This window comes from Prunus dulcis, chromosome 5 (assembly GCF_902201215.1).
Source record: "Prunus dulcis chromosome 5, ALMONDv2, whole genome shotgun sequence".
In the NCBI taxonomy this organism is placed as follows: domain Eukaryota; kingdom Viridiplantae; phylum Streptophyta; class Magnoliopsida; order Rosales; family Rosaceae; genus Prunus; species Prunus dulcis.
Genome location: NC_047654.1, coordinates 13675848 through 13703489, shown reverse-complemented (window position 1 = coordinate 13703489; position 27642 = coordinate 13675848). Strand labels below are relative to the sequence as shown.

The 27642-nt window shown below is 38.6% G+C and overlaps 4 protein-coding genes and 1 long non-coding RNA gene across 5 annotated transcripts; all 5 read left to right on the top strand.

Annotated features, from left to right (window-relative positions):
* Positions 1-7147: 7147 nt before the first annotated feature.
* Positions 7148-9136, top strand: LOC117628040 (cytochrome P450 71A26-like). Its single transcript, XM_034360398.1, has 2 exons — positions 7148-8106; positions 8259-9136. Exons 1-2 carry the CDS (start codon positions 7186-7188, stop codon positions 8892-8894), a joined length of 1557 nt encoding a protein of 518 aa, XP_034216289.1. The 5' UTR covers positions 7148-7185; the 3' UTR covers positions 8895-9136.
* A 687-nt stretch (positions 9137-9823) lies between these two features.
* LOC117629334 (cytochrome P450 71A26-like) lies at positions 9824-11862 on the top strand. The gene is made up of 2 exons (XM_034361887.1): positions 9824-10826; positions 10997-11862. Exons 1-2 carry the CDS (start codon positions 9879-9881, stop codon positions 11606-11608), a joined length of 1560 nt encoding a protein of 519 aa, XP_034217778.1. The 5' UTR covers positions 9824-9878; the 3' UTR covers positions 11609-11862.
* Positions 11863-12374: 512 nt separating this feature from the next.
* LOC117629366 lies at positions 12375-14110 on the top strand. The gene is made up of 4 exons (XR_004586072.1): positions 12375-12538; positions 12855-12946; positions 13322-13375; positions 13666-14110. It is a non-coding gene; the product is annotated as an uncharacterized LOC117629366 (long non-coding RNA).
* Positions 14111-17581: 3471 nt separating this feature from the next.
* Positions 17582-19503, top strand: LOC117629365 (cytochrome P450 71A26-like). The gene is made up of 2 exons (XM_034361923.1): positions 17582-18530; positions 18715-19503. Exons 1-2 carry the CDS (start codon positions 17583-17585, stop codon positions 19324-19326), a joined length of 1560 nt encoding a protein of 519 aa, XP_034217814.1. The 5' UTR covers position 17582; the 3' UTR covers positions 19327-19503.
* A 3892-nt stretch (positions 19504-23395) lies between these two features.
* On the top strand, positions 23396-25366 carry LOC117628351 (cytochrome P450 71A24-like). The gene is made up of 2 exons (XM_034360775.1): positions 23396-24355; positions 24505-25366. Exons 1-2 carry the CDS (start codon positions 23396-23398, stop codon positions 25117-25119), a joined length of 1575 nt encoding a protein of 524 aa, XP_034216666.1. The 3' UTR covers positions 25120-25366.
* Positions 25367-27642: the final 2276 nt, after the last annotated feature.

Sequence of the window (27642 nt, the reverse complement as noted above, 5' to 3'; positions counted from 1 at the left end):
CCCTAATTTTAACCTAACAACGATGCGTAAGACGATTCAGCCGACATCTAACCGCACACGTGTCGCGTTCCTGTCCGTGTGTTTGACCGATCATTGTTATCCAGCTAATCAATGCTTTTCTTTTACTATGGTCAGAATTTGGGTTGGGATTTAACCGTGGTTGAGTTAGCTTTATTTTACAGCGAAATATATACCCACGAAAAGGAATTATAGTTCAACGAGGAAAAGACGTCAAAGTTGGGGCTAAACCAGTCTTGTTCTTCTTTGATTTGTGGGCTAAAAGTCCAATTAGGATAAGCTAGATTTGGCCCAATGTTTATCCCCCTCTAAGTAGAGTCAAAATAGTCATTAATAATTAGGGTTTATTTCAATTTAGTACCTGAATTCTCACTCTTAAGGCATGTTTGTCCATACACTCTTAATTTTAACATTCATGTACCCTAATATTTTTTAATTTTTTACAATATGGTTTTGATGTTAACGTCACGGTCAAAATTTATGTTAATTGCTTACGTGGCAAGCATGTGTTCCTCCTATTAGCTTATTTCAATGTCAATTGAAGCGTATTTTTCAGCACTTGGTGTCTTCCCACTCGAACTTGTAGAAAATGTGTCATACTTTCTTAATAACAGTACTAGCATAAGACAACAATATCCCAAAAATATCCTTCAATTAACATCAAAAGAAACAAATAGGTGGAAACCAGACCTGCCACGTAGGTAATTAATGTAAATTTTGACGGTGAAGTGACGCCGGAACTAGATTATAAAAAATAAATAAAAAAATTAAGGTACATGATTGTTAAAATTGAGAATGTAGAAGCAAACAAACCTTAAGGGTAAGAATTCTTAGTATTAAATTGATATTAACCCTAATAATCAATACGAATATAGAAAATGGTTAAGCCAACAACCTTTAATTTGCAATGCATAACTGTCAACTCAAAAAAATGATTTTTTTATTGAGAAAAAGAGCAATGATTTTATATTAATTCATAAAATAAAATCTTTGGTTAGGATTATATCAGTATTTTTATTTCGGCATAATAAGACCATATGAGTATAATATTTTCGTTTCATAAAGGCTGGTAACTTTTCTATTGATAGAGTTACTATAAAGGCTCTCATATTGTTAAGTCTCTATGTTTGTGGCATATATAGCACATTATATATACACACAACACTTGAGAGCGCTAACCGGTTAGAAAGTTAATTTGAAAGCATTGCTAGAGTGGGCAATGACTGAGCTTTTGAGGCATCCCAAGGTCATGAGTATGTTGCAGAGCAAGGTATGAGGAATCGTCAAAAACGAAACAGACCTAATTACAGAGGATAATATGGTTGGCATGCACTACTTGAAGGCAGTGATCAAGGAGACTCTTCGCTTACATCCTGCAGCTCCATTGCTAATGCCAAGGAAGGATGGCCAAGATGTGATTAGAAAGTGGTGCTGCTAAAAAGAAATGGTGGTAGGGTGTTATCTTTTTTCATTTCTGGTACATGAATTTTGACTCATCCCAATTTTGTATTCGAACAATAGTTTGCCTTACTTTAGTTTTAAAATTAATTTTGTTTTTAATAGGTAGCAAATCAAACTAGTTTTAAAACAGTTAGCATCTCTTATATATGAGGAATTTTGCGTTTTAATTCGCATTACCATTGAAGACACACATGATGTACATTATAGTACCAAGATTGTCCTACAAGATCTGTTAATTACTCTAAAAATAGAAATATGAAAACTACCCTTTGAATAATGCTTGCTTGAACTCCGGTTGAGAATGATTGAACTTCTTTCGAGTAATGTTTAGTGTTGGAAACCGCTTCTTTCAATTTCAGTTAAAATTTTAAGGAAGGGTTCAGAGTAACTACTTTTTAAAAAAAATTGGAATCGAGAATGGACATTTACGTCTTATAAACTTCACTAAGGAGCTATTTCGCATAATCAAATATTTTTATCCAGAAAATGAAATTGAAACTAGCAAATTTGCAATTAGGCAGAAGTAAATTAATGTCAAACGTTTGACCCCAAAAAAAAAAAAAAAAAAACGAAAATGAAAAAAAAAGTTAAAAAACATTTTTCTAGTGATAGTTTGTATGTATCACCCTTTTTCTTTTGGCCTTTCCCACAATTGCTTGGTAACACTAGGAAAATACAACTGCAACTCCTAATAGCCAAAATTTATTCTAATAGTATTGCTACTTCTTAACGTGCACTCTCCCACACTTGCTTATTGCTAGATTTTGTCCCGAAAAGGAAAGAAATACCCTGTTCTGGTCATTGGTGAATCATAGGCAGTTAAGCTTTTTGCCTCTAAAAGATTTAGTTGTCATTATCTTAGAGGTAGCAAATCCAGTTTTAGCTCTTACATTAATGGCAGCACTACGAATTTCCAAGAAGGATTGAGCATGTCAATAGATAAAAAGGGATTTTACCTTTACGAAGGAGCTGCATGAGAAACTCGCACTAAATTTCTTTCCCATCCGATCTTGTCTGCTGAACAGATTGCGGAATGTTTATGTATCCAATTAAATAATTTGGACAAGATTTTAATGATGTTTTCATGTAATGTGTGTGTATATGTGTTTTTAAGACAAAGGAATTTAATACATCTTTATATATAAAAGCGGGGAATTGTGAAACATTCAAAATACTAAAAAATGTCATTGGTTAATGCAAACATTAAAAATTGAAATTATTAATTAAATAAGGATAATATGGTATATTCACACTTTTTCATATTTAAAAAAAATAAAAAAATAAAAAAAAGATAATAGATCCTATTTTTATGGAACACAATTATTCATTATCTTTTTTAATTCTAAAATAAATTTAAAATTTTCTTAAAAAAAACCTCTCACAGGCTTGGCAGCACGTGCGGAGAGGCTAGTATGCGTATGTATAAAGAGAAAAGGAAGTATCTCTTTTGGGTCCATCGTGTAAAGTTCACATAATTGGGAGGGGGAGAGATTTGAATCGACTTTTAGCGGCGGCTTTTTAATTCACTTACTTATATTTGTTTAGCAACGGTTGGCAGCGGCTTTTCCCATCGTGAAAGGCATTTTAAGGGGTAGTTAATTCGTCACGAAAGGTAGAAAAATCGTCATGAAAGATGAAAAACCGCAGCCAAAACAATTGACTGACATATTCAGAAATATGGTGTTTTCCCTTTCTATTTTCATGTAGGCTTTGTTTTACTTCCCCAAAAATGCTACTGCACATTTGGCAAGTCACATAGAAGCTGCAATAACGTTCATTGCACCAATGCAACCCAAAATTTCAATAATTGAGAACCAAGCCACCATTGCATAGTTAAGAGTCATAAACAAATGCTTAATGTGTTTGGAGTAAGTTTCATATTTTGTGAATTATAGTTTTGTTGATTATTATAATTTGATTCCTGATCTCCCTTCAACTTTGTTATTGTATAATAAACATTAACATACTTAGACACAAATAGTTTATTAATTAATAATTTACATAGTATTAAGCAAATAAAATGGACTTGTTCCTTTATTTTGTCCCAAGTTAATTATACAAGAAGAGCAATACCTACACGCTCAAATAATTTTCTGCTTGTCTTTTTCTTAATGGTTTCATTTGTATTTCTCTGTCACTGTGATGAGCCTGATGCTCATATGGTATATCTGCTAAATAAACATTTGCTGGAGCTGGTGGAGAGCCAGAAAATCACATGAAAAGACCTGAAATTTTTATATACCAAATTGAACGAGTGTAGGTAAACATCTAGTGTGATGACCTGAAATTTTCTATGTTATAGCAGCCATGTCTTGCTCTTTTTTTTGTTTTTTTTTTGTTTTTGTTTTTTTGTGTGGCTGCGTTATAACAAAATGACCCTTACTTATAATCTTATAATCACATTGATGTAACCGCATAATTTAATAACTCAAAACAAAATATCTAAAAAGAAATAAAATATATAAAAAGTAGGATTAATATCTTCTAGCAAAAAGACAAGTTTCCCTTCGCATATTTTAATAGGGGAAAAATTAACTTTTTGATCGAGAAAGAATTTGGAAATTCCGTTTGCACCATTGCGTAGAGCACGGCGAAACGAGTCCGTAGACACGGAGTAGACCCGAATCGGAGTTGTAACGAAGAAAATACGACCAAAATACCGCGAAGGGCAAAATGATAATTTGGTCAAAAAGTCAGATTTTTATCACTTCCTCCCCTTCTCTCTCCTCATTTCTCTCTCCTCTCCCTCTCTCCTCCCGATTTCGCCCCAGCCCACGACCCCCGCGCCTTCCCGACGTCGCACCGGCCACCACACTTGGAGCCGATCTCCGAGACCGGTGCCAAACGAACCATCACTCGATCGCCGTCATTTCTTGACCAGCCGCCACCCTTGCCGTGGCCGGACCTCGCCGGAAAACGCCATTGTTGCCGGATTTCCAGTTCAAACTTCCAGCTCGTTTTTCTCCTTCAATTCTCCACCAAATCGATTGAGTAAGGTATGGTTTCTCAGCTATTTTTCGTGTTCTAGCTGATGGATATATGGGTTTCGATCGATTTCAGCTCTAAAACGATCAATTTTCGACTTGAAATTTGGCCGAAACTTCGGCCGTCGTGATCTACTGTTTCTGGTCACTTTTTGGGGTATGTCCAAGAACAAAAGTGACTCCAAATGGGGTGTTTTCCCTAGGATAGAAGTTTGGAGTCTTGGTTCCGAGATTTTTCGACCACCCGAAATCGCTTAGGACACCCAAATTTGCCCGCGCGTGAGGCGGCGCGTGGGCGAGGGTGCTGGAGTAACTCTGGGCAGTTTTGAGATCCTCGTTTCGTCACGAGCGCGCAGGATTTCACGGATCTCGATTCGGAGTCCGTTTGGGCCCCGAACGGATTTTTCATATTGCGCGATCCTTGGGTGCAGTGTCGTCTAATAGTCGGATTGCACTGAATTTTGGATATGTCGGTCTACATGATTCCAGGATCGTGTAGGATTCGACGTATTGCGAATCGGAGTCCCGGATACTCCGAAATCGCGAACCCTGGGGCTAGGGTTTGGATTTTAAGCGATAACGTGATTTCGGCTAATCCGACCGTCCGTTTCGGACCAAATTCGCGGAACATGGTTCCTTCTCTATGAGAAATCTTTAGAGAAGCCCAGATTGGCCATCGGAGACCGTGGACCCACGGGGTCCCTGATCGGCCGGTCTAGTGGTTTATCGCTTCGTTAAGCATCACGTCTTCCAAAACTGATCTAAGTGTCTGAAAGGCTAATGTGGGCATATGAGTAACTTGAAATGAGTGCACGTATTTCTAGGAGCCGAGGACAGGGTGTTTAATTTAAATTCTTTTTATTCAGCAGTTTATTAATTTATTATTCATGGATAATCAGGCACCAGAGGTCCAGTTGACCTACAGGAGGGACCTTCGAAAGGTCCAGCTAGCTCGGACCAACTGTGAGTGGACTTTCTTTCGTAAATGATTTTATATAAATAAGTTATATAAATGATTACATAGATGAGTTTACGTAAATGATTTTATATTGATTTTATATAAACGAATTTTTATAAATAAGTTTTTATAAGAAAATTTCATTATTTGATCTTGAATAAGTATTCTTGCATGTCTTAGAGCATGTTTTATACTGTTAAACATTTTGAGTTATATATATTATTGAGGTTATATTAGCAGCAGACCATGAGTTTTACATAACGAAATAGCAGCAGCATAGAGATTACAAGTAATTTATCAGATTTCAGAGGGTTATCAGATTTTCTAATTAGACCACCTTGTACTCATTTATTTTTGGTGATTACCCAGAGTTGGACCGATGTCTACGGACATCCAGTCCGATTTCAGTTACGTCAGTGCACTTGACTTTGCCTCACGAGTTACGGGGACGCTCGGACCGTGAGTGCCAGGATTTGCGGCTCGGCAGACTTGGTGTCCCGAGACCTGCCAGGATTTGCGGCTCGGCTGACTCTGTGTCCCCGAGACCTGCCAGGATTGCGGATCAGGCTGACTACGGTCCCCTGTATCTTGCCAGAGCGGCTCGAGTCGACTTGGTGTCATCGAGACCTGCCGGCGGATCAGGCTGATCATAGTCCCCTGATTTCACCAGTTTGCGGCTCGGGTAGACTGCGTGTCGCCCGAGACCTGCCAGGGGAATTGACGGATTTTCAGGGGTACACTTAGGTGGTGGTTTTAAAGTAATTTGAGCACTTTTATGCAGCTATTGACTTCAATCATCTTATATCAGTTTTCTCAGAATACGTGCATGTTTTATCTCTTCATATAATTATTCAGCTTTACGAATCTACATATATACTGTTATATGTAGATATCTTTAGAGGAATACTTTATATTAAACCCAGGTAAACTTTAGCTTTACTTATCAAGTTATTTTTACTATGGGGGTTATTATGATTATAAACTGTTTTCAAAATCTTATGTTTGGTCCACTCACATTTTCAACCTGTTTTTCGCCCCCAGGCCATAGAAGTACGCAGGATCCACCACCGGGCCATTCATAGCTTCCGCGCCACCAAGTAAGGTAGAGTTTTGTAGAAAAGCCCTTGAAACCCGATAAACTATAGAAAATGCTATGATATCTAGTTTTAGTGGAAAACTGGAGCTGGTGAATACTTAGTTATTCTATTCTGACAGTTGGTGTAGATTTATTTGATTGTTGGACATGTGGAAAAATTTGGGTTTGGTCAAAATACAGGGGAGACTCTGCCAAATTTTCGGCAGAAGTCTAAGGGAAATTTTAAAAGAATTTTGAAATGAGAAGGGTAAGAAGGCCTTTTGTGCCCGACATTGGCCAGGTGTTGGACACGCACAGGACTTGGCTCGAATTTTAAAACGAAAATTGGGTCGGGTCCTGTCACATAAGATTGTGTATTGACTAATACTAATCTGATAATGTTTACTAATGAGAAGTGATCACACCGGCATTAATGGTATCACTTAATATATTGATGTAACCGCATATTATATTATGCCATTCTCACTTAATATATAGCGACGAGATTGACTAGTATTCAGAGAGAGAGGAAAGGTCATACTGGGAACCCTCTCTCCTCACTGTCAATGGATATAAAAAAATAAAACATAAGAGAAAGAAAGGTCTCAAAAGAAGTTAAGAAACATCTATATATGTGGCTATGATCAACATTTGACATTGAGTTCTTAGGTATTGAGGAACCAGTAGCTATGTTGCACCTATTTGTAATTGCCCTTCCCTTCCTCATCTTCACAATCTTCCTCATCAAAAGGCTTACAGATACACCAAAACACAAAAACCTGCCTCCTTCACCACCAAGTCTACCAATACTTGGAAACCTCCACCAACTAGGCACTTACCCTCACCGATCCCTACAACGACTAGCTCAGCACTATGGTGAACTCATGGTGCTTCGTTTTGGTATGCAACCAGTGCTCGTAGTTTCTTCTGCAGATGCTGCTCGTGAGATCATGAAAACAAATGATATCATCTTCTCTAACAGACCCAGATCAACCATTGCAGATAAACTTTTGTATGAAGCTAAGAGTGTGTCGTCAGCTCCTTATGGTGAGTATTGGAGGCAAATGAGAAGCATCTGCGTACTCCAACTTTTAAGTAACAAAAGGGTTCAGTCTTTTCGAGCAGTAAGAGAAGAAGAACTAGCCTTGCTGACTGAGAAAGTGAAACAGTCTTCTCTGTTGTCATTGCCTGTGAAGTTGAGTGAGTTGTTTGCTTCACTAACTAATGATGTGATTTGTAGGGTGGCTTTTGGGAAAAAGTATGGTGGAGATGAAGGTGCAAGGAAATTTAAGAAGTTGCTTGGGGAGTTTATGATCTTGTTGGGTGGTTTTTATGTAGGGGATTTTATTCCATGGCTTGGTTGGGTTAGTCAAATTAATGGTTTAGATGCAAGAGTGGAGAAAGTTGCTAAGGAGTTTGATGAGTTTCTGGATTGTGTAGTTGATGAGCATATGTGTACTCTTAACATGAAAGGAGAGAGCTGTGGTGATAATAATATGAGTGTTGAAAGTGAAGATGGGAAGGATCTTGTGCATGTTCTGCTTGAAATTCAAAAGCAAAACAAGGCTGGCTCTTCCATTGATAGGGATAGCATCAAAGGTATCATTTTGGTAAGTCTCTTCTCTGTCTCCACAACTAAAGCAAGAAAGCTCAATAGCTTTATGTGCCTAAGATACCTACATCAGAATATATAAAATCTTATATCTCCATCCATTGCTAATTGATTTCGGGGGTGAACTAAGATCTTTCTTGGTTTATGCAGGATATTTTTGGTGGTGGAACTGATACTAGCTACACAGTTCTAGAGTGGGCAATGACCGAACTCTTAAGGCATCCGAGAGTCTTGAAAAAACTGCAAGATGAGATGATGGGAATTGCTAATGGCAAAGCAGACATAACCGAGGGCGATTTAGATAAATTTCCTTACTTAAAAGCAGTGATCAAAGAAACACTTCGATTGTATCCTCCAATACCGTTACTGGTTCCTCGCGAATCAACTCAAGAGGCTAAAATAAAGGGCTATGACATAGCAGCAAGAACCATGGTCCTGATCAATGCTTGGACAATTGGAAGAGACCCCTCAATGTGGGATGAACCAGAGGAGTTTAAACCAGAGAGGTTTTTGAACTCTTCTGTAGATTTCAAAGGGCATGACTTCCAATTAATCCCATTTGGAGCTGGAAGAAGGGGCTGTCCAGGATCCTTGTTTGCCATGATCACTAATGAGATTGTATTAGCAAATCTTGTGCACAAGTTTGACTGGACATTGCCCGGTGGAGCAAGAGCTGAGGATATAAGCATGACAGAATGTACTGGCCTTGTCATCCACAGAAAAGCTCCTCTTGTAGCTATGGCAGCGCCAAGGTTTTCTGAGAATTCCTGCTTTCCCATTTTATGATTGTGAAGGCCTTTCTGCAGTGTCACCTCAAAGTTTCATAACAGAAGCCCAAAGGAAGCATAAGATCATGAAATGCTGAGTCATGCTTAGCCTATATAAAATGATTCTTTATATTGTTCCTTGATAAAAAAATAAATTAAATGATAGGAATTTAGACTGTCGCCCTTAGATAAGATGTATTTTCCGTTAAACTTGGATGTTAGATTGGATTTTGATTTTAAAGTCTTTTGGATCCACACGAAAACAAATTTCTACCTTGAATTTTCCTATGCACAAGATAGAAACTTAAATGAGGCACGGAACTCTTTTAAGTCAAAAGTCAAACACTCTATGCTTTCCAAAATCATCTAAATTTTTTTGTTGTCTTCTGCCCAAGTGGATGAATTCGTGTGGACTAACTCATCCCTAGAAGAAGAAGAAGAAGAAGATAACGAAGATAACAAATTGAAACAAACTAACTCGTCCATAAACTTTTATGTGGCTCTCCTCTTGCAAATGACTAACTCATCCCTGAAATTTTCTATGTTTACTAATCTGATAATGTTTACTAATGAGAAGTGATCAACCGGCATTATATTCTGCCATTCTCACTTAACATATAGTGAGGAGATTGACAAGTGTTCAGAGAGAGAGGAAAGGTCATACAGGGAATTGACAAGTGTTCAGAGAGAGAGAGAGGAAAGGTCATACAGGGAACCCTCTCTCCCTAATGTCAATAGATATAAAAAAATTAAAACATGAGAAAGAAAGGGCTCAAAAGAAGTTAGAAACATCTGTATCTGTGGCTATGATTAACATTATACCAGAAATGTACTCGTCCGTAAACTTTTATGCGGCTCAAGTTGGCACACAGATTTGTGAGGCGGTGGTTTCAACTTTTAAATACATTGGATAGTCCTATCCTATATGTTGTTTTATTTTCTTATGATCTTTGCCTTTATTTAAACACACACAACACATTCGTTTCTAGTACCAACTCTGAAGATGCTAAATCCCTTGCAATTATTGCAAGAGCGAAATGAAAGCTCCTCCTTTTTGCAACCTTTGGCATTCACACTGCTGGCCATTTTCCTTGTCCTCCTATACACATGGTACTCTTCGACTAAAACCACCACCCAAAAATCAACACAACCACCTTCTCCACCAAAGCTACCTATCATTGGAAACCTTCACCAGATAGGCTCGTACCCTCATCGATCACTTCAAGCCTTGTCCCAACGCCATGGCCCTCTCATGCTTCTCCACTTTGGAAGTGTCCCGGTGCTTGTTGTCTCTTCAGCTGAGGCAGCCCGGGAGATCTTGAAAACTCATGACCTTGCGTTTTCTGATCGACCCAAGTCCACAATCTTTGAGAAGCTTCTCTACAACTACAAAGATGTCGCAACCGCTCCGTATGGTGAGTATTGGAGGCAGGTGAGAAGTATATGTGTTTTAAATCTTTTGAGCAACAGAAGGGTTCGGTCTTTTCGTTCTGTGAGAGAAGAGGAAACCAAATCCATGATCAGAAACATAAAGGACTCATCATCATCATCTGTTTTGAATCTAAGCGAGATGTTTGTGAGGCTTACTAATGATGTAGTGTGTAGAGTGGCTCTAGGGAGGAAGTACAGTGAAGGGGAAGGCGGGGAAAGTGGGAGGATGTTTAAGGAGATTTTAGGGGATTTCGCTGACTTACTGGGAACTGTTAATATTGGGGACTATATCCCATGGCTTTCTTGGTTGAGCCATGTCAATGGTTTGGGAGCCAAGTTAGACAAGGTGGCTAAGCAGTTGGATGACTTTATAGATACAGTGGTTGAAGAGCATATGAACCATAGTTCAAGGAGTGGATATGATGACCAAAAGGATTTTTTGGACATTTTGCTTGCAATTCAGAAAGAAAACTTGGCTGGCATTCCTATTGATAGAGTTAGTGTAAAGGCTATCATCTTGGTAACTCTCTCTCTCTCTCTCTCTCTCTCTCTCTCTCTCTCTCTCTCTATATATATATATATATATATGCGTGTTCATGTGTGTATGTTTTCTGTGACAGAGGTGTAACATATAGTAGAATATATATTTTGCAAAAGGTTAAATATCTTAATCCAATCAATTGTTTTTAGGACATGTTTGCTGCTGGCACTGATACCACATATACTGCCTTAGAGTGGGCAATGACTGAGCTTTTAAGGCATCCAAGGGTCATGAACAAATTGCAGAATGAGGTAAGGGGAATAGTCGGAAACAAAACAGACGTAATTACAGAGGATGATTTGGTTGAAATGCACTACTTGAAGGCAGTGACGAAGGAGACTCTTCGCTTACATCCACCACTTCCATTACTATTTCCCAGGATGTCAACCCGAGATGTAGAAGTAAATGGCTACATCATTAAAGCCAACACACAAGTTTTCATCAGCGCATGGCAAATCGGAAGAGATCCCAAGCTGTATGACAAACCAGAGGAGTATGAGCCAGAAAGGTTCTTGAATAATGGTATAGATTACAAAGGGAATGACTTCGAATTGATTCCATTTGGAGCTGGTAGGAGGGCATGCCCAGGAATTCAGTTTGCCATGGCTGTTAATGAAATTGCCTTAGCAAACATCGTGCACAAGTTCGATTGGGCATTGCCCGGTGAAGCAAGTGGGGAGGATTTAGACATGACAGAAACCACTGGTTTAACCGCACATAAAAAATATCCTCTCAAAGCTGTTGCTTTTCCACAATTCTAAGTTGAGAAATAGAGGGCAGTTTCATATTATTGTCTAAGGCTCTAAGCCTGTTACCAACACTGTTAGCACAATAAAAATTGTCAAAATATTATGTAATATTCTATTTTGTTCTTGTCTTCTGCCCAAGTGGATGAACTCTTGTGGACTAACTCATCCCTAGAAGAAGAAGAAGAACAAATTTCTTGACAATGAGATCATGATGTTGAACATATATGTAACTTATTGTAACATGAATTTTGACTCTTAAAAAATGATCTTGGGTTTCTTTTTTTTCTTTTTCGGTACATGAATTTTGACTCTTTTCCCAATTTTATATCTCCCAAAAAAAAAAAAAAAAAAAGTCTTACATTAGTTTTTAAAGTAGCAATTCAAACCAGGTTTAAACAGTTGACATCTACTCGTTATCGGTAATTTGCCTATATTTATGTTTTCTTTTTAATTGTTTTGGTGTTGCTTGCAGTGTGGTGTATCATCTCTACTAAACAGTATAGCCGTGCGGGTATACGTGTAAAATATTCGAATAATTATAGCTATACAGTATTGCCGTGTGGCTATACTTGTAAAATATATTTAAGGGTGCTGTAAAATATAATAAGGAGTATAGCCGCGCGGCTTTACTTGTAAAATCTTCTAAATAGTACGTTTAAAATATACGAATTTAATTTAAGGTATAGCCGGTCGGCTATACTGATAAAATATTCGAAAATATTTTTGTCCAAAAAAATAGAACTAGCAAATTTTCATCTTGACGAAAAAAATTTGGAAATCGTGTTAAGCCAAAATCCGCCCTTTTTGACAGAAAAAAATGAAAAACAAAAACCCTAACCAGAGAGAAAGAGAGCTATTTCAATTTTCAATGGCGATACAGACCACCTCGAGTTCGAGCGGAAGAAGACATGCTTTAGGCATACAACTCAAAGCACTTGTTTGGTAAGCTTCCAATTCGCTATTTTCCCACTTGTATGATTTTGGATTAGACGAATCTTATTGCATAGAAATAGCGAGAAAAATGACAGACTAAAATTCTAATCTCCTCCCCAAATGCCACCATTGTTGGAATTTGAAGCAATTGAAAACATAGTTGTTTTTATTTTATTTTTCAATTTCAAGTAGAAAAAGAAGAGAATTCAAGGTTTTTGGCATAGTAGAATTGTGAACTATTTCTACAATCTAGTTTGGTGGGAGTTACTGTGGGGAGTTTAGGGAAGCTTGCAATTAATTCTTTAATCTGTCACTGTCAATGTAGTTTGGAGGGAGTTTCTGCGGAGACTACTTCTAGGGCATTTGGGGACCTGTAAAGACATATATTCAGAGCCAACTAGTCTTTGTGCAAGTCAGGTATTGATTTAACATTCATGGCTAATGGGTAAAGCTCAATTTTCAAATACTGGATCTGGCATTTTATTTTCTTGCTCAAGTGTTTCCGTAGCTTAGTTTGTATGTATCACCCCTTTTCTTTTGGCCTTTCCCACAACTGCTCGGTGACCCTGGCAAAAATACGACTTCAACTCCTAATAGAAAATATATATTCTAATAGGATTTCTACTTCCTAACATGCACTCCCCACACTTGTTTATTGCCATATTTTGTCCCAAAAAGGAAAATTCAGAAGTACCCTGTTTTGGTCATTATTCTGTTTCTCTCTCCTTAATCTGGTTCTTATTTTTAGTGTATTAGTTTTGTTTCTAATTATGATTTCATCTGCACTTGCAGGTTATGTTCTATGAAGGGTTGAAAGATTAAATAGAGTATGGGAAGCAAAAATAGGTATGCAATCCAAATTTCCATATTGGTTGTTCTGTTTGGGGGACACCCATACTAGGAGGATTGGCTAGTGGTGATATGTACCTTGCCTATACTATGTCTTTAAATCTTGTATAATTGGTTTCAGTATTTTTTTGTAGGGTAATATATTCTTGCCTTAGGTTTTTTGTAGGGCCTCAGATTTACGTCTCAAATTTTTCTACTATTGTATCACTCATGGGATGGATTATGGAAGTTAGACATGATAGCAAAAAGGTTTATCAGTTTCCATCTAATGTTTTTGTGAACTTCAGGTACAATGGGTGGTTGGATGCACAGGGGATGTTCAGGTAGCAAATCCAGCTTTAGCTCTTACCTTAATGGCTGCACTACGGAATTTCCCAGAAGGATTGAGCAATGATAACACACGAGGGTACCCTAAAGGTTGTCCCTCAGATATTTGAGGGATCCCTCAATAGGAGAGAGAGAGGAAATGAAGCATTTTTTCTCGTCTTTTATGTAAAGTTCACATCATCAGGAGGGGATAAGATTTGAAGAGTGAAGAGATTGACAAGCATTCTGTGTGAGAGAGAGAGAGAGAGAGAGAGAGAGAGAGAGAGAGAGTCCCTCTCCCTAGTTTCAAGGGTTGGTCCCAGTTTCCTGATTCTCTAGTTGATGAGCATATGTGTACTTTTTGTTGTACTCGTGTCGTGTGGACTAACTCAACCCTAGAAGAAGAAGAATTGAAACAAAATAACTTGCTCATAAACTTGTATGCAGCTCAAATTTGTGAGGGGGTGGTTTGAACTTTTAAATACATGGTTTTGTTTTTGTTGGTTCTAGAAAGTGTGTTCGACCAACAGAAAAAGAAAGTGTGTGAGTGGCGTTCTGATACTACTATTGGGTTTTTAGAAGGAACAATAAAGTGATTTTATTTATTCAACAATGGGATGGATACAAGGCTTAGGTATTTGGCCTGTTAGTTGTAGCTATTGGCCTTTATCACTAGCTTTATGACAAACAGAGAGCTTAATGCCTATTTATGGAGGGAACAACCATCTAGTAAAGTCGGTTATTCTAGTAAACCTACAGTAATTCCAGCCACATATTGTAGCTTCAACTAGAACTTTCTACTAGCTTCGATTAAGTTAGTGACTCGCATTTAGGGAATACATCTACCGACTTTGCATTCTAAATTATCCTAGAAAATTCTGCTAGCTTATACAAATCTCCACCAAATGTGCATTATTTTTCAACAGTTTTCTTTGCCTTTGTTTAAACACACACAACACATTCTTAGCACCAACTCTGAAGATGCTAAATCCCTTGCAAGTATTGCAAGAGCTAAATGAAAGCTACTCCTTTTTGCAACCTTTGGCCTTCACACTGCTGGTCATTTTCCTCGTCCTCCTATACACATGGTACTCTTCGACTAAAACCACCACCCAAAAGTCATCCCCACCACCTTCTCCACCAAAGCTCCCTATCATTGGGAACCTTCACCAGCTAGGCTCGTACCCTCATCGTTCAATTCAAGCCTTGTCCCAGTGCCATGGCCCTCTCATGCTTCTCCACTTTTCAAGTGTCCCGGTGCTTGTTGTCTCTTCAGCTGAGGCAGTTAGACAAGGTGGCTAAGCAGTTGGATGACTTTATAGATACAGCGGTACAGGAGCATATGAACCATAGTTCAAGGAGTGGAGATGATGACCAAAAGGATTTTTTGGACGTTTTGCTTGCAATTCAGAAAGAAAACTATTTTCTTTCTATATTCATTTTAGAAGGTTGGATGTGTGAAACACATAAGATCATGAATTTCGAGTTCTGCTTAAGAGTATCTAAAGTGTTCCTTTAGCGTTTGTTCATCCAAACAAAAATAAAGATCCGTGCGAGTTCCATATTCTTGTGTAAGTTCAATTTGCCACAGCTGTTACTGAGATTGCTTTAGCAAATATAGTACATAAGTTTGATTGGAAATTGCCTGGTGGAGCAACCAACAAGGATTTGGACGTGACTGAAGCTACTGGTTTAACCATGCATAGGAAATATCCTCTCAAATCTGTTGTTGTGAGTGTGAATGCAAATGTCTTAAACTGGTTTCTTGGGAAATTTTTTGTGTTTTGGGAATTTGACTGAAGCTATTGGTTGAACCATGCATAGGAAATATCCTCTCAAATCTATATATGTCCATGATGAGAACATGTAAAAGAAAGAATAAAAGAAATCACTTACAGTTTTGAGTGGGAAAAGGAGAGAGGGATCTCTTGTTGATACAAAATTGACAGCAAGTATATGGTGAGAAATGGTGGACCATAACTTGGAACAAGAATTGTAAAAGAAGTCCTTGATTGATGCAGGAGCATGGGGATGGATCAGGACAGATATTACCCTTTAATTTGTTATTTTTTGAGATATTGTTATTTTCTTATTTAGGTAGTTTTAGGATATCTTTTATTATTTATGTGTGATTTTATAATTAATTAACTTACTTTTGGACCAAGTAGCATTGGTGAGTCTTGTAAAGCCTATAAATAAGCTAATGTAATAGTTGTAGGGAAGTTTATTATGATTAATAAAAAAAGTTTATTTGTGGCATGGATTTGCTATGATATATGTGAGTTTGCACTAACTCTAGATTTTGGTGCTCGTGTGTGTTGTTGGTGACCTATGTCCGGACCCCGATCCCCATCATTATTTATTTTTCAACAGGCATCCCATACTATCTTTCTTCTTCTATATGTCAACGACATCGTGGTAACTGGCAGTGATTCCACTCATCTCCAACAATTCATCTCTCTTTTAGGTGGCTACTTTGACACCAAAGACCTTGGTTCGCTAAGCTATTTCTTGGGTTTACAGGCTTTTCATAAGGATGACACTCTCTACATCAATCAACTCAAATATGCATATGATCTTTTACAGAAAGCCAATCTTCTCAACTCCAAACCCACATCTACCCCATTGGCTGCCTAGGTTCTCCTCTCTGTCTCTGATGGTGCTCTAATCTCCAATCCAATCGAGTATCGCGAGCTTGTTGGCAGTTTATAGTATCTCACTCTTACTCGCCCTGACATATCGTTTGCTGTCAACATTGTTGCTCAGTTCATGAGTGCCCCTTGCACCTCTCACCTTGTTGCTTCAAACGAATACTAAGGTACATCAAGGGCACTATTGATCTCGGCCTCACCTTCACTCCTCAAACTGCCATAGCTCGCCTCTTCCCCTACTCTGATGCGGACTGGGCTGGGTGCCCTAATTCTCGTTGGTCAACCACTGGATATGATATTACTCTTGGAACTAACCTCATCTCATAGTGTTCCAAGAAACAATCCACAGTCTCGCGCTCTAGTACAGAATCGGAATACCGTGCCCTCTCTCATGCTTGTGCCGAAACCACTTGGCTCTGTTCCTTTCTTCATGAATTGGGTGTGTGTCTTTGGTTTCCGATCCAACTCTTTTGTGACAATCTCAGCACCACGTACATGGCTGCCAATCCAATTTTCCATGCCCGCACATGTCACATTGAGTTGGACTATCACTTTGTCCGTAAAAAGGTTGCTCTTGGAAGTCATCAAGTTTGCTTTGTTCCTTCTGTCGACCAACCTGCAGACCTGTTTACCAAAGCCCTTCACAAACCACGCCATCAACATATGTTTTCCAAACTTGTGCATCCTGTGACGCCTAGTTTGCAGGGGGTGTTAACGTAGCTTTCCTTTCCTAGCACACACGGAAGTCAACTTCACAATCTCCTCCTAGCAATTAGCTTTTTCTGCTGTAAATCGGATTGTATTCATGTCTATATTATTTCCTACCTTAAGTAGATTTTCTTTATCAATATAAATAGGGACTTTGTGTAATCTGTTTAATACAAGGAAATATATTATTTACATCTTCTGCCCAAGTGGATGAATTCGTGTGGAATAACTCATCCCTAGAAGAAGAAGAAGAAGAAAGAGGAAGATAACAAATTGAAACAAACAAAGTCGTCCATAAACTTTTATGTGGCTCCAAGTTGGCCGACACATGCTCTCCTCTTACAAATGGACCATCATAATGCTCACACACAAATTTGTGAGGCGGTGGTTTCAACTTTTAAATACATTGGATGATCCTATCCTCTTGTTGTTTTGTTTTCTTATGGAACCACGGACGGTTCTGTTCTGCATGGTAGGATGATCTTTGCCTTTATAAAAAACACACACAACACATTCTTTTCTTAGCACTAACCCTGAAGATGCTAAATACCTTGCAAGTATTGCAAGAGCTAAATGAAAGCTCCTCCTTTTTGCAACCATTGGCCTTCACACTGCTGGCCATTTTCCTTGTCCTCCTATACACATGGTACTCTTCGACTAAAACCACCACCCAAAAATCAACACAACCACCTTCTCCGCCAAAGCTACCTATCATTGGAAACCTTCACCAGATAGGATCGTACACTCATCGCTCACTTCAAGCCTTGTCCCAACGCCATGGCCCTCTCATGCTTCTCCACTTTGGAAGTGTCCCGGTGCTTGTTGTCTCTTCAGCTGAGGCAGCCCGGGAGATCTTGAAAACTCATGACCTTGCGTTTTCTGATCGACCCAAGTCCACAATCTTTGAGAAGCTTCTCTACAACTACAAAGATGTCGCAACCGCTCCGTATGGTGAGTATTGGAGGCAGGTGAGAAGTATATGTGTTTTAAATCTTTTGAGCAACAGAAGGGTTCGGTCTTTTCGTTCTGTGAGAGAAGAGGAAACCAAATCCATGATCAGAAACATAAAGGACTCATCATCATCATCTGTTTTGAATCTAAGCGAGATGTTTGTGAGGCTTACTAATGATGTAGTGTGTAGAGTGGCTCTAGGGAGGAAGTACAGTGAAGGGGAAGGCGGGGAAAGTGGGAGGATGTTTAAGGAGATTTTAGGGGATTTCGCTGACTTACTGGGAACTGTTAATATTGGGGACTATATCCCATGGCTTTCTTGGTTGAGCCATGTCAATGGTTTGGGAGCCAAGTTAGACAAGGTGGCTAAGCAGTTGGATGACTTTATAGATACAGTGGTTGAAGAGCATATGAACCATAGTTCAAGGAGTGGATATGATGACCAAAAGGATTTTTTGGACATTTTGCTTGCAATTCAGAAAGAAAACTTGGCTGGCATTCCTATTGATAGAGTTAATGTAAAGGCTATTATCTTGGTAACTCTCTCTCTCTCTCTCTCTCTCTCTCTCTCTCTCTCTCTCTCTATATATATATATATATATATATATATATATATACATAGATGTGTGTGTGTATGTTTTTTGTGAAAGAGGTGTAACATAAAGTAGCATATATATTTTGCAAAAGGTTAAATATCTTAATCCAATCAATTGTTTTTAGGACATGTTTGCTGCTGGCACTGATACCACATATACTGCCTTAGAGTGGGCAATGACTGAGCTTTTAAGGCATCCAAGGGTAATGAACAAATTGCAGAATGAGGTAAGGGGAATAGTCGGAAACAAAACAGACGTAATTACAGAGGATGATTTGGTTGAAATGCACTACTTGAAGGCAGTGACGAAGGAGACTCTTCGCTTACATCCACCACTTCCATTACTATTTCCCAGGATGTCAACCCGAGATGTGGAAGTAAATGGCTACAACATTAAAGCCAACACACAAGTTTTCATCAACGCATGGCAAATCGGAAGAGATCCCAAGCTGTATGACAAACCAGAGGAGTATGAGCCAGAAAGGTTCTTGAATAATGGTATAGATTACAAAGGGAATGACTTTGAATTGATTCCATTTGGAGCTGGTAGGAGGGTCTGCCCAGGAATTCAGTTTGCCATGGCTGTTAATGAAATTGCCTTAGCAAACATCGTGCACAATTTCGATTGGGCATTGCCCGGTGAAGCAAGTGGGGAGGACTTAGACATGACAGAAACCACTGGTTTAACCGCACATAAAAAATATCCTCTCAAAGCTGTTGCTTTTCCACACTTCTAAGTTGAGAAATAGAGAGGGCAGTTTCATATTATTGTCTGAGGCTCTAAGCCTGTTACCAACACTGTTAGCACAATAAGAATTGTCAAAATATTATTTAAAATTCTATTTTGTTGTTGTCTTTTGCCCAAGTGGATGAACTCTTGTGGACTAACTCATCCCTAGAAGAAGAACAACAACAAAAAATTTCTTGACAATGAGATTGTGGGAACCTAATTAAATCAAAACCCTAGGTCAAATAATTCCTTTCATTTGGGGATTATTTGACCTAATTGGGAATTATTCAATTTAATTGGGGATTATCCATTTAAATAGAATATTACCTAATTGAGTTGAGAATTAATTTTATTCCTACCCCAATTCCCAATTAAATGAGTTACCTATTTAAATTAGGAATTGATTTGATACCTACCCTAATTAGGGATTTGATTTACCCTAATAAATCAAATCCCTAATTAATCAAATAAATTCCAAATCGGGGAGGAATAATTCCTTTCCATCTACGGAATTATTCCTCTGAAAACCTAGCCTCCGAGACCACTATAAAAGGATGGCCACACACAAAAGTTAAGGTACGTGTAAATTCCTACTAAAACTCTGCAAAAATTATTTCTCAAAAACCCTAGCCACCTCCTCTCTTTCTCTCTCTCACACAAGGCTCCGGCCACCACACACGGCTCCGGCCACCTGGTTTTCTTTGAAACACCCTACCTAACTTAGGCATCGGAGGGCCTTTGGCCAACACCCCCCGGGTGTGGTCCTTTTACTCCGATCTGTTTTGCAGGGAGAAAGAGAGGGGGAGAAGACAAAGGAATCTTGGACGAATATTCTCGTGGGACGGAAATTTGCTCCCACAGAGATCATGATGTTGAACATATATGTAACTTATTGTAACATGAATTTTGACTCTTAAAAAATGATCTTGGGTTTCTTTTTTTTCTTTTTTGGTACATGAATTTTGACTCTTATCCCAATTTTTGGTACAGGAATTTAGTTTTAAATTCATTTATTTATTAAAAAAGTAGCAATCCAAACCGTGTTTAAACAGTTAACATCTACTCGTTATCGGTAATTTGCCTATATTTAGGTTTTCTTTTTAACATCTACTTGTTGCAGTTAACATCTACGTGTGGGCATAATGTTTTGGTGTTGCTTGCAGTGTGGTGTATCTTCTCTACTAAACCGTATAGCCGTGCAGCTGTACTTATAAAATATTCGAATGTGCGGTATAGCCGCGCGGCTATACTTGTACAATATATTTAAGGAGTACAGACGCGCGGTTATACTATTAAAATCTTCGAATTGATTTAAAAGTAAAGCCGGACGGCTAGACGTGTAAAATATATTTAAGAAGTATAGCCGTGCGGCTATACTGTTAAATATTCGAATTTATTTTAAAAGTATAGCCAAGCGGCCAAGCGGCCAAGCTAATCTTTGTGCAAGTCAGGTATTGATTTAATATTCATGGCTTATGGGTAAAGCTCAATTTTCGAGTACTGGTTCTGGCATTGTATTTTCTTGCTCAAGTGTTTCCATAGCTTAGCTATGGTCCCTCCCTCCTCCTCCTTCCCTCTATTTTTCATCATGATGGGGATCGGGCAATTAGGAGTCTTGAAGACTGTTGGCCTCTTAACTCAATTGCTGTGTGTCATTCAAATCTTAGTTCCATTTGGTTGTAATTTGGCACGAATATGAACTATGACCATTATGTTCTTGCACAATTGCGGATTTAATTTTTCTTTCATTTGGCAGATACTCTTGCAAGCAATGTGCCATTTCCTCGTCTAATGGTATGTTGAATGGTGATAGTTTGTATGTATCACCCCTTTTCTTTTGGCCTTTCCCTCAATTGCTCGGTAACCTTGGCAAAATACAACTTCAACTCCTAATAGAAAATATATTTCTCATAGGATTTCTACTTCTTAACTATGTCTTTAAGTCTTGTATAGTTGGATTCAGTATTGTTCTTAGGGTAATGTATTCTTGCCTTAGTTTTTTTTTTGGTAGGGGCCTCACATTTACGTCTCAAATTTTTCTACGATTGTATCACTCATTTGATGGATTATGGAAGTTATACGTGATAACGAAAGGGTTTATCAGTTTCCATCTAATGTCTTTGTGAACTTCAGGTATAATGGGTGGTTGGATGCACAGGGGATGTTCAGAAAGCAAATCCAGCTTTAGCTCTTACCTTAATGGCTGCACCATGGAATTTCCCAGAAGGATAGAGCAATGATAGCATGCGAGAAATTTCAGTAGAGAACCTTTACGAAGGGGATGCATGAAAAACTTGTACTAAATCTCTTTCCCATCCGATCTTGTCTATTGGACAGATTGGGGAATTTTGTTGTATCCAATTAAATCATTTGAACGAGATTTTAATGATGTTATCATGTAAAATGTGTGAATATTATTTTTAAGACAAAGGAAATTTAATATATATGGGGTGGGGTATAAAGAGGAAAGGAAGCTTTTTTTTCTCATCTTTTATGTAAAGTTCACGTAATCATGAGTGGATAAGATTTGAAGAGTGACTTTTAGCAGCGGTGTTTTTATTCGTTGACTTATATGGTTTTAGAGACGGTTAGCGGCGGTTTTTTCGTCTCAAAGACATTGGGATTATTTCGTCACATAAGGTATAAAAATCGTTGCGAAGCATGAAAAACCGTAGCCAAAACACTTGACTGTCACATATTCGCTGAAAAATGGTGTTTTCCTCTCTATTTTCATGTAGACTCGTTTTTACTTCCCCGAAAATGCTACTGGACATTTGGCAAGTCACATAGAAGCAGCAACAAGCTTCATTGCACCTACCCCAACCCAACATTACACGTGCTTAATGTGTTTCGAGTAATCTTTTGTTTTCAATTCATTTTCTACTTGTCTTCTTCTTAAGGGTTTCATTTCTCTGTCTCTGTGATGAGCATGATGATCATATGTTTTATCTTCTAAATAAACATTGGCTGCAGCTGGTGGAGCAAGAAAATCACATGAAAATGCCAAAATTTTTGTATACTAAATTGAACAAGTCTAGGTAAACATCTAGTGTAAAACAGAAAAATCACCATCATCACAACCCATTTTCTATGTTATAGCAGCCATGTCTTGCTCTTTTTTTTTGGTCCGGCTCCACAGAATGACCCCCTCCCTAGGATTCTTTTTTGTTTTCTAATCACGTTGATGCAACAGCATAAGATTTTGCATTGACGACAACAATTTGATAATATTTTCTAATGAGAAGTGATCAAACCGGCACTATATTCTGCAATTTTTCCTTAATGTACATAAAGTGAAGAGATTGACAAGCATTTTGATTAGCACATTAATTTGTGACAATTATTAATACAGCAGAAAGCAAGTCCGCACCATAAAGGCTCACACCACTATCATATCCCACAATTTGGTTTTATGATAGATCTCATCAGAATTGGTGCAAAAACTATCCATCTGTTATTCTAGTGTAACTACAAAATGGTTGGAATATTAGTAATTTAGGCTACTGGACATTTGGCAAGTCACATAGAAGCAGCAATAAGATTCATTGCTTGCACCTACCCCAACCCAACATTACACGTGCTTAATGGGTTGGGAGTAATCTTTTGTTTTCAAATCATTTTCTGCTTTTCTTTTTCTTAAGGGTTTCTCTGTCTCTGTGATGAGCATGATGATCATATGTTTTATCTTCTAAATAAACATTGGCGGAGCTGGTTGAGCAAGAAAATCACATGAAAATGCCAAAAATTTTGTATACGAAATTGAACAAGTCTATGTTATAGCAGCTACGTCTTGCTCTTTTCTTTTTTGTTTTGTGTGGAGCAAGATTATTTTTTGTTTTCTAATCACGTTGATGCAACCGCATAAGATTTTGCATTGACGACAACAATTTGATAATATTTTCTAATGAGAAGTGATCAAACCGGCACTATATTCTGCCATTTTCACTTAATATATATAAAGTGGAGAGATTGACACACACAACACGTGGACGGCTCTGTTCTGCATAGTACTAGGATGCTCTTTGCCTCTATTTAAACACATACAACGCATTCTTTTCTTAGCACCAACTCTGAAGATGCTAAATCCCTTGCAAGTGTTCCAAGAGCTAACTGAAAGCTCATCCTTTTTGCAACCTTTGGCATTCACACTGCTGGCCATTTTCCTCGTCCTCCTATACACATGGTACTCTTCGACTAAAACCACCACCCAAAAGTCATCACCACCACCTTCTCCACCAAAGCTCCCTATCATTGGGAACCTTCACCAGCTAAGCTCGTACCCTCATCGCTCAATTCAAGCCTTGTCCCAACGCCATGGCCCTCTCATGCTTCTCCACTTTGGAAGTGTCCCGGTGCTTGTTGTCTCTTCAGCTGAGGCAGCCCGGGAGACCTTGAAAACTCATGACCTCGCATTTTCTGGTCGACCCAAGTCCACCATCTTTGAGAAGCTTCTCTACAACTACAAAGATGTCTCAACCGCGCCATATGGTGATTATTGGAGGCAGGTGAGAAGTATATGTGTGTCAAATCTTTTGAGCAACACAAGGGTTCGGTCTTTTCGTTCTGTGAGAGAAGAGGAAACCAAATCCATGATCAGAAACATAAATGATTCATCATCATCATCAACCTCATCATCTGTTTTGAATTTAAGCGAAATGTTTGTGAGGCTTACTAATGATGTGGTGTGTAGAGTGGCTTTAGGGAGGAAGTACAGTGATGGGGAAGGCGGGGAAAGTGGGAGGATGTTTCAGAAGCTTTTATGGGAGTTCACTGACTTACTGGGAACTGTTAATATTGGGGACTATATCCCATGGCTTTCTTGGTTGAGCCATATCAATGGTTTGGGAGCCAAGTTAGACAAGGTGGCTAAGCAGTTGGATGACGTTATAGATACAGCGGTTCAAGAACATATGAACCGTAGTTCAAAGAGTGGAGATGATGACCAAAAGGATTTCTTGGACGTTTTGCTTTCAATTCAGAAAGAAAACGTGGCAGGCATTCCTATTGATAGAGTTAGTATAAAGGGTATCATCTTGGTAACTATCTCTCTCTCTCTCTCTCTCTCTCTCTCTATATATATATATATATGTGTGTGTGTGTGTGAAAGAGATGTAACATATAGTAGTATATATATTTATATATTTTGCAATAGGTTAAATATCTTAATCCAATCAATTCTTTTTAGGACATGTTCGCTGCTGGCACTGATACCACATATACTGCCTTAGAGTGGGCAATGACTGAGCTTTTAAGGCATCCAAGGGTCATGAACAAATTGCAGAATGAGGTCAGGAGAATAGTCGGAAACAAAAGAGACATGATTACAGAGGATGATTTGGTTGAAATGCACTACTTGAAGGCAGTGACGAAGGAAACTCTTCGCTTACATCCACCACTTCCACTACTATTTCCCAGGATGTCAACCCGAGATGTGGAAGTAAATGGCTACAACATTAAAGCCAACACACATGTTTTCATCAACGCATGGCAAATTGGAAGAGATCCCAAGCTGTATGACAACCCAGAGGAGTATAAGCCAGAAAGGTTCTTGAATAGTGGTATAGATTACAAAGGGAATGACTTTCAATTGATTCCATTTGGAGCTGGTAGGAGGGTCTGCCCAGGACTTCAGTTTGCCATGGCTGTTAATGAAATTGCCTTAGCAAACATCGTGCACAAGTTTGATTGGGCATTGCCCGGTGAAGCAACTGGGGAGGATTTAGACATGACAGAATCCATTGGCTTAACCCCACATAGAAAATATCCTCTCAAAGCTGTTGCTTTTCCACACTCAAGTTGAGGGATAGAGAGGGCATTTTCATACACGTACATGAACTGGTCTTCATATTATATATGTTAAGGCTCTAAGCCTCCTGTCGTGTGTATGTCTATGGCTTCAGCTGTCAGTACTGTTGCCAATTACCATAGCACAATAAGAACTGTCAAAATATTATGTGTCAACGCAAGTTTTCTCACCATATACACATTTTCAAGTTTCTTAAATTGGTCTGTTTGGAATACTTTGAGTTTTTGGAAATTCAAAATCAGGGTAGTTTCTGAATTTTTAACCATGGTGGTGTGTGGTGAAAAACTCAAACTCAAGTATACATGATTGATGAGATGGGGAAAAGTCAGTTGCTTTATCTCGTGGGATTAAATTAAATGGGAAAGATAACTGAGACAAGACTAATATTAGATTACAAAGAAAGTCAAAAAGAGAGGAAGTAAAAGACAAAAGAAGAAGAAAATGTTATCATTCAGAGTGTTTCTCTGTATTTCAGATTTGGAAGAAGTAATCTAGAAGTATATTTTTGGTTAGAGAGAAAGAGGAAGAAATAGAAAATGTACTGTTCTATTGATTTCTACAGAGACTGCAGCTTACATAGTGTGACTGCTAGGAGAGAATTGTGATTCTCTCCTAACAGAATTACAGCTGTCATCCAGTAGGATGCTTACACTTGTCATTGCAAATCTAAGCTAGAGAATCCACCTAGACTATGATCTAATGGCTCTCATTACATCACTTAAGTAAGCTGACCAAAACAGAACAAAAAAAAAAGATAATAGCTTCTGCTCTAAGTAATCAGCTGCAGGATTATATTTCAACACTCCCTTCTAATCCTTTAGCTGATTTCACACCAAGCAAGCTTCTCAGCCTCACAAAACGATCCTTAGGTAGAGCTTTAGTCAAAATGTCTGCTATCTGATCTTCTGTTTTGCAGTAGATCAGTTCAATTTCTTTTGTTTGAATGGCTTCTCTGATGAAATGAAATTTCCTGCTGATGTGTCTTGTCTTTTGGTGATGGACTGGATTCCTTGCCATTGCAATTGCTGAGGTGTTATCACATAGAATCTGAGTCCCTTCTATTTGTTCTTCACCAAAATCTTCAAGTACAAATCTCAGCCACTTAGCTTGTGAAGTTGCTTCTGCAGCACTCACATACTCAGCTTCGGCTGTAGATAGAGCAACTGTGTTTTGCTTGATGGAAGCCCAAGAGAACATGCCTGAACCTAGTGTGAAGGCATATCCTGAGGTGCTCCTCATATCATCCTCACTCCCAGCCCAGTCACTGTCACAGTACCCAATTAGAGTAGCTGTCTTCCCCTTTGCAAACTCAATTCCAAAATCCAATGTGCCTTGAATGTATCTCAGCACCCTTTTAGCAGTTCCCATGTGTTTCTTTGAGGGATTGTGCATAAACCTAGCAAGCAAGCTAGATGCAAACATGACATCTGGTCTTGTGGCAGTCAGATAAAGGAGACTTCCTACAATCTGTCTGAATTCACTTTCATCTGCTGCTTCACTCCCATCTTCTCTACACAATTTCTCATTCACCACTAATGGAATTGCCACTGACTTGCAGTCTCTCATTCCAAACTTCTCAAGAATTTTCATGGCATATTTCTTTTGATGAATGAAAATATGCTTGTCAGTTTGTTCCACTCCCATGCCAAGAAAATGATGCAACAGACCCAAGTCTGTCATCTCATAGTGTTGCATCATATCTTGTTTAAATTCTTCAAGCATTTTAGGACAGCTTCCAGTATATATAATGTCATCTACATAGAGGGAGACAATGATAATACCTGAGGTGTCACTAGTTTTGATATAGAGAGTAGCTTCACTTAAGCTTTTCTTGAAACCTGCAGTGTTGAAATAGGCATCTATTTCATCATACCAGGCCCTTGGGGCTTGCTTCAGTCCATATAGAGCCTTGTTCAACTTGAACACCTTGGTTTCCTTGCTCTCTTGAACATATCCTTGAGGTTGTTCAACATAAACTTCCTCCTTTAGAATGCCATTGAGAAAAGCAGACTTCACATCCAATTGAAATAGGTTCCATTCCTTTTGTGCTGCAAGGGCTATCAAAGTTCTGATGGTGTCAAGTCTTGCCACAGGGGCAAATGTCTCATTATAGTCGATTCCAGGCTTCTGTGAATAGCCTTTAGCCACAAGCCTAGCTTTATTCTTCTGCACAGTACCATCTAGGTTCAGTTTGACCTTGTAGACCCACTTAACACCTATTACTGGTTTGTTAGATGGCCTGTCAACTAATTTCCAAGTATTGTTCTTCTCAATCATCTCCAATTCAGCCTCCATTGCACATCTCCATGATTCATCCAAATCTGCTTCTTCAAAGCTGTCAGGTTCTACAATGCACATGTTGCATTGTGCCATGATGTCATTAATACTCCTCCACTTGTGAGGTGTGTGATCAAGCCTTTGAGTCTCTTCAAGCATTTCTTCCCCTTGAGGTGCAATTTCTTCTTCCATCTGCATTTGAGTATCCAAGAACTGAGAGTGATCATCTAATACCCTCTG